The 10,365-nt window shown below is 41.8% G+C and overlaps 1 protein-coding gene across 1 annotated transcript in view; it reads left to right on the forward strand.

The window, feature by feature from the left end:
• Positions 1 to 6,475, forward strand: part of RFX8 (regulatory factor X8) — a 29,401-nt gene extending 22,926 nt beyond the window's left edge. The window contains exons 13-15 of the mRNA XM_055702735.1: positions 1,362 to 1,456; positions 2,615 to 2,729; positions 6,193 to 6,475. Coding sequence (XP_055558710.1) covers positions 1,362 to 1,456; positions 2,615 to 2,729; positions 6,193 to 6,449 — 467 coding nt within the window. The 3' untranslated portion in view covers positions 6,450 to 6,475. The remainder of the gene's footprint in view (positions 1 to 1,361; positions 1,457 to 2,614; positions 2,730 to 6,192) is intronic.
• Positions 6,476 to 10,365: the final 3,890 nt, after the last annotated feature.

Consider the following 10,365-nt stretch of genomic DNA (forward strand, 5'->3'; position numbering starts at 1 on the left):
GGCTTTCCGTTCTGACTCTTAAAGCTTTCTGCAGGAAAGGAGTTGGGTTCGTGTTACTAAATTATATATCTTCTAGAAGAAGGTTGACAAGCAGACATATTAATTTTTTATCATTTTCTTTGACAAAAAAAAAGAAGTTTCCAAGTGTTACATTTTTATATTTTCCTCTCTCATTAATCAAAGTACACAAAATCATTTCTTGTGGCCAGGTTTTAAAATATTGTACGCTGGACGAGGACTATTGGCTTTTCAGCTTTCGTGTCCTTTTGCTGTATTGTGACCTTTGGGATTGATGTTGTGCTGTAAACAATAAAATATACAGTTTGTATGCAGCCATGACATAATGCATTTGCCAGCTTAATGAAAAGGGATGGGAGCATAATGGCAAGTTAATTTTTAGATTAATGGGCTGCCATTTAAATTATTAGTAAGAGACGAGCAAGTTGGACTAGGCTGTGCACAGAACTGACGGAGGGAAACCTCAGGTTTTTGCTTCTGGCCTGCCACCAGCTTGCTCGCTGACAAGGGGTGTGCCACAGCCTTTCTGTGACTGCTTTTGGTAGGAATAATAATTTGCCTTCTTCACAGAACCATCAAGAGAACCATTTAAAAAATATTTATGTACATCTTAAAATCAAAACCACTGTGCAGAATGCTTTTATTACATCTGCTCATTATATTAATGAAGATCTCGCTCTTTCCAAGGTGGTATTATTGCATTTTTTGTTTTCGTTGTTTTTCCAAACTGTAATTTATAATAAGCAAGGTTTCACCAACCCTATCCATATGCCTTCTTGAAGGAAGATGTCTCAGTTACAAGGGTATAAATTCAGAGAGCTGCCATAGTGATGCACCTTTTGGTACTGGGTGATAGGTTCCAGTCTTCTGGGGGAACAGCTGCAATGATATGTGGCAATATCATCTATATTTCTGTTGGTCTACAGAATATTCTGCATTTTCTGTTATTGTTTTAAGACTCTTCTCTCCCTCTCAACAGATTTTAAAAAAAAGTGTTGGGTTTTTTTTTCTCAACCACATAAAATCTCAGATAAGTAAGTTGGTATTGCATATAACCAAATTTCAGCTTTCACATTGGAAGTGTTTATTCTTGCCACCTTTGCCACGATGACTAGGTCAGTGCAGATATGGTGGAAATGGACATAAACATGAATTCTGACTGACTTCAGAGTAGGGTACTATTCCTCACTAACGCAATGGTATGATTATATTAATCAAAATGCTAAGAACAGATGTCTGAATATATTTTAAGCTAAAGATAAAAGGAAAAAAAAAGCTAAAACTGTAGAAACAAAAAGCAAGCCAATCACTCTAAGTAATGATCTCCCTTCTATATTTCATAGGTTTGAAGGACTTGGTGTCTTTGCTGTCACGTTTCACAGATATTCAGCTTCTCCTGGAATGTGTGGCTTCAAATCTTCAAGCTTTTTTCACTGAGGTATAAAATCAATCATTTCAAAAGAGAAAGAGTGATCACATCATTTATCCTGCTATATGTTGACTGTCACTAGTTTGCAGAAGCTACTTTGTACACTAGCAACCTGACCAAAATGCAGATTTGCATAAATACAATTTATGCATGCTGCAGAAAAAGGGAGAATTAATTGGCACACAAAAATTCCATCTGTCCAAACCACTACAAGCAAATTTCTGCGCATGTATCCACTTGGGCAGTTTCAATATCTACTCTCATTTCATAGATACACTTTATAACAGTCCCCAGTAAATTAAAATTCGGAAGAAAAATGTTAGTAAAAATGAAGAGAAAACTTAATGTTTCCTGAAATAATTGATTCATGAAACTGTTGACTTTTAGCAGGTGGTAGGAGTGTGAGAATTTCTAGTAAATGTCTCTAGCTCTTGTGGAAGATTCAAGTATGATCATCCTTGGATATGTACCTTTCCAGAGGCTACCAGCTCTACCATCCCTGGTCCATCACTGTTACAGAATTAGTGATATCTTGATGGTACTGCTGCATTCAATTGGTTGCCAAACCAATTAACATGGGTCTAGGTGGTGGTTAAAGTTTGGGTTTGGTGTGGTTTTTTTCCCCTTTCTGAAGAAGCAGGGTAAACTGTACTTCTTTAGCTTGATTATTTCCTAATTTTTTTTTTAATTTAGAATAGTACTTCACAGTTCTGTGGTGCCTTCATCTCAGAGAACCCTCAGCTACTTCATGGGATGGTGTAGAGAAGATGGAGTGGGACTTTTCCTGGGGATTCACAGTTATAGAGCATAAGGCAATAGACACAAGTTGCAGCAAAAAAAATTTCCAATAAATAAAAAGAATAAAAAATACCATGGGAGTTGTTAAGCATAGAAAGAGGTTACCTGGAAAGGCTGTGGAACCTGCATCCTGAAGGTATTCAGAACTTGGCTGGGCAAGGCCTGAACTACAAAGCTGGCCATGCTTTGGACAAGAGGTGGGATTAGATGATGTCCAAATTCCCTCTCAGCCTAAGCTATTTTAGGATTCTAACAAAAAAACTCCTTGTTCCCTTTTGTATGCAGTTCGTACAGGGAAATAGTCTGCAACACAATAAGGAATTCTTTCAACAAACTTTATCGTAAAGCAGTTTTTTTCCTTATCTGCAGCCAAGCAGGAGTAAAGAGGAGTTTAGAGAAGCGGCATCAGCTTTTCAGTTGAGATGGAGCTTCCTGCTGAGTGGAGTAAGCAAGGCTATGACCCTCAACTGCTCAGGCAGTTTTGGTACGTAGGGTCTTTATACATGTATATACATATATTTATGTATATTAACTCTCGCCTGATGCCCCTATCTGACCTGAGACAGCTGAGGCAACAGATCTTTTTAACCGGCATAAATTCATGCTACAGTCCGTAGGGGCATCACTTCTCCCTAATCCCTTCCTTGCATCAGGCAGCACCACTCGCCTGGCGATGTGGTTAGACAGGTCAGGGAAATGAAACGAGTAGTTCGCGATGGGATGACTTCTCTGACCCAAACCCTGGGATGAGCAGAAGGGAGAGCAGGAGCGTGCCGGCGGCCCTGGCGGGAAGGGCAGGACTCCCTCTTTCGGCAGAAGCCATCATTTCTCCGTGGGGAAATGGGGAACGGCAGCCCCAAGGGTGAGCCGCTGCTCTCTCTCCCTAAAAGGCCTGCACACCCCCGCTGGGGCCACTGATAGCCCAAACCATAAAAATTCCAAATCTCTCAACTGATGGCTCCAAGTCCTTCAGGTCCTTCCTATGTAATGCAGCCCAAGCAGAGCCACCGCAATAACTGCTTGCCAAAAAGGCAGTTAGCTCTTCTGACAAACGGCTATACGCTCCTTTTCCTTAGGCCTTACACTGACATAAGGGCTTGCCTACCACCAGCAAGCCTGTTTAAGGTGTTACACTAACCGAAAACTAGACACTCCTTTAGCTGGGTTAGTTTTCTGCCCATTTTAGGGCTCCAAGCTGTCAAGCAGCAAATCCATCATGCACCAGAGCAAGGCAGGAGAAGCAAAGGGACTGTGCAGTCACATTCACTTGAACTGGCTTGAAGTGGTACAACCATGTCTTAAATCCGTTCAGTCTCTTCCATTTCTATATTGCATCAACCCTACCTGTCTTTCTCTTCATTTGTAAAACCTTTCAGAGGCTCGCTCTCTATTATTCATTGTGCAGAAATGCACCATCTCCTTTGAGCAACATCTGATCCCAAACTGTATGAACCGCTTTTTAGATTTTTCAAAGGAGCACCTTCATATTTTTTCCTCTTCTGTTGGATGGGGCTTCACACAGATAGCCAAAGAAAACCTCATTATCTTCTTCGAAATTCCCCTTCAAAACCATACTTTCATGTGCTTCCTACAAAGACATAACAAAGGGGTATGTTACGGTTGTCGCCTTTTGTATTCCTCCCCTATTACTGCCTGTGTTTGTGCAGGTATGTGCGCACCCCTTTTCTGCATCTACCCACTATCTTTTGCCTTGTATCTAGATCGCAAACTGTCTGCAGCAGGATCAGAGTTTTGTTCTGTGTCTGCAGGGAACATAGCACAGCAGGGTCCCTTGTCCATCAGCTGCTGCATTCCTGTAATAATAAAATAACCATTCCTTTCTCTCTCTCCAGAGGAGTTCTGCACCACACTCTTAAATGTTACATGTAATATTTTGGGCAATGAGGAAACTGGGAATGAATTCCAAGAACAGCACTGGAAGCATAATGTTTATTGAAATTCCCCATGGTGGTGAAATCCTCTTCCCTCTTTCCACAATAAGAATTGATTAATGAATTGCCTCCCTGTTCTGCAGTTGTCAGTGGTTGGGAACACAACACTGTTACCAACAACTAGCTTTCCTTAAACTAGTCACAAATTATATTTTCATCCCACTTATGACAGTCTTCCTACTATACTTCAGTAACACTAAGGCTGAATTTATTCTCACGTATAAGAGAGTTTTAAAATGTTTTTTAATCTTTTGCTGAGATGCTCCAATTAATTTGGTCATTATTCTCTTTTTTCTCAACACCCTTCGTTCTTTAAGATGTTGGATTATATGAGCTAACAATGTCCCTTCTCTCCCATCTTTCTGTTATGGTAAGATACTGAGTTTTAGTGGACAAGGCTGAAACAGTTATGTTAACAAGCCATCTGGTGTAAAAGTTCTGTACTACGGGTTATTGCTTTTCAGAAAAACCTTAAGTCTCAGCATTTCTTGCAGGAATGGTGGGCATCTTGCAAGTCAAAATATGTAGCATCCACACTGAAGAAACAGAATTACTTAGGGAAATGTGTGAGTGTCATGTTAATGCAGTGTGCCTCCCCCAAAAATAAATCACATACCAGTAACCAAAACCAAACTTACTTCTGTCTGGGGCTTTTACTTTGGAGCTTGGCACATCTGGCACACATAATATACTGGCATACTCACACCTCAGAATTTAGGATTGACTTTTACGCTTTTCCAGCCCAGCCTCCATGTGGTGATGCTCAAGTGTGATGGGAGGAACCATGCAGTTCCCTTCACTGTAAGGCAGCAAGGAACAAGTGCGCTACAGCAGTCAGGGCTAGTGAGACCTCTACAGCTCTTTCAGCTGTACCTCCTCTCCACCAAATGTGCCTCTGCCTATGTCCATCACCGAGCTTCATGTCAGCTGGTACACCTGCCCTTCCTTACGGGTCTGCCTTCTGAGGCATTCAGGGATGTATTGATGAGCCACACTGGCTGGACAGTGACCTGTACGTTCCTCTTTTGCAAGCAAGCTGCTTCAACCTACTCCCTTTTCAAAACTGTGTCCCTCTGTATTATTCCAAGGGACAACTAGAGTTTAGCTTTTGTGTCACGCTTACTCCTCTTGAATACAATGAAAACACTGGTGAGACTTAGAAACACGCACGGACTACTAGTGTCAGGTCTGTATAGCTGGAACTCCAAATATAAAAGTCCCTTTCCTTGTCCCATAGATAAACAAGTACTTCTACTTCCTTTGCTGGAATGTAGGACAAAAGGACAAAGAGCAGCTTCTCAGGCACGTATAACATCAAAAGAGGCAGTATTTTCCATTTTTAAAGCTCTGTAAACCTTGGTCAGTCATATAAATTGTGGTATCTCCTTGTTGATGTCCATATAAACATATCTATGAGATGCAGAGGTTATGAATCGCTTGATGAATCCCTGTGCAGGTTGACGGCATGGAAGAAGACCTACTTTTTACTGTAAGGGCTTTCAACCAAGGTATGATTCAAAAGTCAGTGGCCTCAGTCTCTCTTGGCTTTTAGCAGTTATGTCCCAAGCTGCAAGGTAGACCATTTAATGTCATAGGTACAAGACACCCAGACGACTGTAGGAGGGTTTGCTTGGGAAGAGATGGGATGATTTATCTGTCCAAGGGAAGAGTGAAAGTGACGTGGTTGTTGCATAAGCCTGGTAGTAGCAGTGAATGTGGGGGAAGAACCTGAACAGGAAAGCAAATGAACACCAGTACACTTTCCTCTCTAGTTAAAATAAGGGGGAAAGGCTTTTGCTTATGTTTAAAATCTGCAGTTGGTGCCTGTTTTGCTGTGATATTTTGAAGTACTTAATTTTGTCAGTACTATTTGATGACTGTTAGTCTGCTACTTTGCCTAGCCCATTACTATAATGAAGCCCTTCAAAAAAGTACATATGAAGATAAGTAAATGAAGAGATTGCTAAAATTATTTTTGTTTTTCTTTAAACCTAGGATCCTGGCATTTGCTTAGTATGCTACTCATGGATTTTGTGGCTCACGTTTTCCTGTCCTATCTAGAGAAGGGAGAAGAAGACCTCTGGGTCCCAGTGCAGAATGAATCAGCTGTTCTTTGTGTTTATGACCCCAGCCACCTTGGGGGCTATTTTTCAGAGCAGTGGCCTCAAGCCAGTGCTCCACAGGCAGCTCTCATAACTTCGATGGAGAACCAGAGTAACTCTGGAATAAGCAAAACTTTTCCAGATTTCTGAGTTGTTTGGTGTACACAGCCACAGGCAGTAAGGTGAAATAAACTTTAACTTTACAGAAAATTAGCCCCCCCCAAAAGTTATAAATTGGAAAAATCAGGAGGGATGGGGAGGGGTGTGGTTGGTTGGGGTTTTTTATGTGTGGAAAGTAGAACTAATGAAATCTAAGTTTGCATGGAGCTGTGTCCAACGTCACACAAACCTCAGGCCACAAAGCATCCTCCACATCCCATCCCCACCCCACAATCCCATCGAGGCATCATAAACCGCACCTCCCCATCTTTCCAGATCCCTGATTCTTTCCTTAGGTTTCCAGCAGACCTTTGGCATCCTTCAGATTCCCCAAGCATTGCCTAAGAAAGAGCAGCACTGCGCTGGTGGGTTGGGAGCAGCTGAGAAACAGGCTGCATGTTATTTATTGATCAGAAGAGAGAGCACATGGTGCAGTCTTTCCTTGCTGTTGGAAGCCCTGAGAGGCTCTGTTTCCTCCAGCTACCTGTTAATTTTATCAAAAGATGTAGAAGTATGAAATCCTTGAGACCTTTCTGCTCCACCAGACTTTCTTGCAGTCAGTCCACTGCTTCAAACTTACTAGCATAAGGGATAACATACAGGCAGAAAACAAGATAGACTCTAATATTCCTAGGATACAAGGCTAAAAAGAAGGACATACAGGAACATGGATCAAGCCTCTGTGCTTAATACAAGCGATGAATTTGACATACAGCTGCTTTCAGATTTTTCTTCCATGCGGTAACAGGACTTGTCTTAAATCTCAGAGAACATTGTGTTTTCCAGAAAACTGCCAGACACACGTTACTGGCACCAAGACTTCCAAAGAAAATTACATTTTTGGGGTGATCCTGCTGTAGTTACTTTACTCCCAAGATGTATTCAACTTCCATGAGCTAGGACCAAGACTGGAAATGGACTTCTTTAAAAACATCTTTATTAGTTATAAAGACCCTTGGTGGACCCTTGTTTTTTAAATAGAACATATACTAAAACTAGCTCAGCAGTGAAAATTGGAGGGGAGAAAGAAGGCACAAAGGGGACAAACCAAGAACAATTTATACTTGTAATAGGCATGTTTGACAGCATTTGTTATTTTTCAAATGTAATATAATGGCCCACCCTGCCATACCACCTTAATGTCAAAACCCAAACTGAGCTGGGTGCAGGCTATGAGCAAGGAATCTCTAAACCACCGATGGTCAGAAATTAGGAGGTAAACCCACAGAAATCTTACGCAGTACCTGCCCTGCTTCCTATGCTCTTTCACTAGGCTGCCCATATGGGCTTTTGTATGGCCCACACTGCCCACTGCAATGCTCTCCAGCAAGTGGCCGCAGACCAGGGTCTGCCACAGGTTGTGTCTCTGTCAGTGATGTGCCTATAAATATGCCTATCAATTTTGCTTGTTTTGTACATGATCTCAAGAGCAGAGAAAGGGTGATTAGAGTGAGGTGTGAGAGTAAGAGAGGAAAGGTGTAGAAATATGACAGCTTGAGAGAAGGTATGGAAGAGGGAAGGAGACAATGAAGGATTGGAAGAGTGCAGAAGGAGCTTAGAGATTAAAGACCCCACCAGCTGATGGATTCTACCAGTCCATGTGCAAGATGCTGATAAAGGTGAGATGAGAAAGAGATTCCAGTAACAGCCTGCTGATGCTGTGGTTCAAGTGTTTGCAGTTTGTGAGGGAGCTGAAAAACTTGACCCTGCAGCTCAAAAGGGTTTCAGGAGCTGTGACAGAGTCAGCGCGCACGTCTGCCTACTTGTGTCCTTCAGATGGGTGGCAGCTCTCACTTCAACCATTGCGGGCTCCTTCTTTTTGGTATCGATACTAATTCCACAGGTTGCTGAAAAGACAGCTGCCGGAAGCATCTCCATCACCCACCATTTTGTATCGCCATCTCTGTAGATCGTCTGAATAGGTTCCCATTGCGTAAGGATTTGTGTTCTGTGACTTTTGATCACCAAAACTCATCACCATCATGCTCCCAAGCAACCATCTGTCCCTGCTCCTGACTAATCCCCCTTCAGCTACAACCCGTCCTGCAGGGTATCTAAACCCTCGGCAGCCCTAGCAGCAGCCAGCAGCCACGCTGCTGTCTCCTGGACTGTGCTTCTGCTGCCTGACATACCGCTCTGTGCATCACGGGTGTATTTCATATTTTTCCTTTTAACTCCTTTAACTCGTGCAGCCTCTGCAGCTCTCCGTGACCCAGTGTCTTTCGTCAGTTCCCATCCTCCACTCTGTCCACTGCCAACACCACCAACGTCCTTATCTTTTTAACCTTGTCCCACAGGGTATTTCTATGCCTTCTCTACAGCCTGTCACACTTGGGAAAAAAATCTGTTCATCACACCTCCACCCTCATCTCATTGAAATTAGTACTAAAAGCTCAGTTTTGCTATGAAACCCTGGAAAAATGAGAGGGAGGACTGGTAACAGAAGTCAGAAAAGAATCTCCCAACCCTGCTCTGATATCAGCAGCATCAGTACATGTCTGTGGCTTAGCAGATCCCTTCGTGATCTTTTAGTTGTCACCTTCATTCTTCCTCTTCCTTCCCCATCTGTTTTTGGTCCTCCATTCCTAGTTCATGCTGAATATAAATTACATTCCTTGGCAGAGAGACCATGTTTTTCCATTTATTTTGAACAGCGCAGCACATTTCTGAATCTTTTTTTTAAATATATATATATAATTTGAAACATGAAAATAATTGTTAATAATCTCGAGAACAGAACACATTCCAAGTTGGTGACATCTCTGGAGGAAAACGTTATTTTTATATGAAAAAATGTAAAGGGCGGCGAGTGAGACAATACAAGATTTGAACATATTGGCTTAACGGGGAGTGTGGCAGATGAGACGCTATATAGCCAAATGCATGTAGTATGAACTAAGAACTGTTGAAACTGGTGGCAGTAATGAAGATCCTCCGAGTAAGCCATAACCTACAAAAGTGAGAGAGCATTGGCCCAGTCTTTATTCCTCATCACAGAGCTTGCAGTTGCTTTCTCTCAGCACGAATAGCATTTTTTCATCTAGAAAATCCCATTCCAGGCTCCCTCTCTTTGTTCACTTGTTACCAAATAAAAATCCTATTAAACTGCACACCTGCAGCGGGTTTATCTGCAGAGCACTGTGCTGTAGCTTTTAATCCAATTCCACACCTTCGGAACATACAATATACTGCAAATCAGGACGTGGAGAGACTGAGGTTATGCTGTTCATAGCTCTGTTGGCAGAGAGCAAATCAAACACTTTGATTTCTTAAAAAGGGAGAAAAAATAAGGACATGGTTAACTACTTCACTTAAAGGAACGGTAAGTGTTCATCTGAGTGGTCTGTATAATCCAGGATATGGAGATCAAGTGAAATCATTAACTAAAATGATCAAAAACTGAGAGCAAAATCTTGACCCTGCTTAAATTCAGTGGCAAAACTTCTGCTGACTTCAAGAAAGCCAGGATTTCAGCATGAAAAACCAGTCCCCATCAGGGGACAGACAGGCTGAGACTATTTGTTTTTAAAAAGAATAGAAGGGCTTATAGCAGATATATAAAGTATGCATAAAGGATGTGCCCTTGTAGCAGACCTTTGCCACCCTATGAGGAAACCCAACTTGTATCTCCTCTTGTTGGGTTAATTGATGTAAAATAAGGTTGGCTATCTGTAAAATACCTCTGGTTCAGCAGGAAAGAACAGAGGAGACTGTTATTCAGTGAAGGGAGGAACAGTTTTTACAGTTGTCACAAATTTTTTTACAAATTTACAGTTCTTACAGTCAAAGCATTTCCATGTTTCTTTTCTGATTTTCAGCTCATCCAGGTCATTTTGGAAGAGAGAATTACTGAAACTTTTACTAAGTTGGAAAAAGGTGGACAGACACTTTTTTTGCCTCTGATGAA

Source organism: Falco cherrug, chromosome 2, assembly GCF_023634085.1.
Source record: "Falco cherrug isolate bFalChe1 chromosome 2, bFalChe1.pri, whole genome shotgun sequence".
Classification (NCBI taxonomy): Eukaryota; Metazoa; Chordata; class Aves; order Falconiformes; family Falconidae; genus Falco; species Falco cherrug.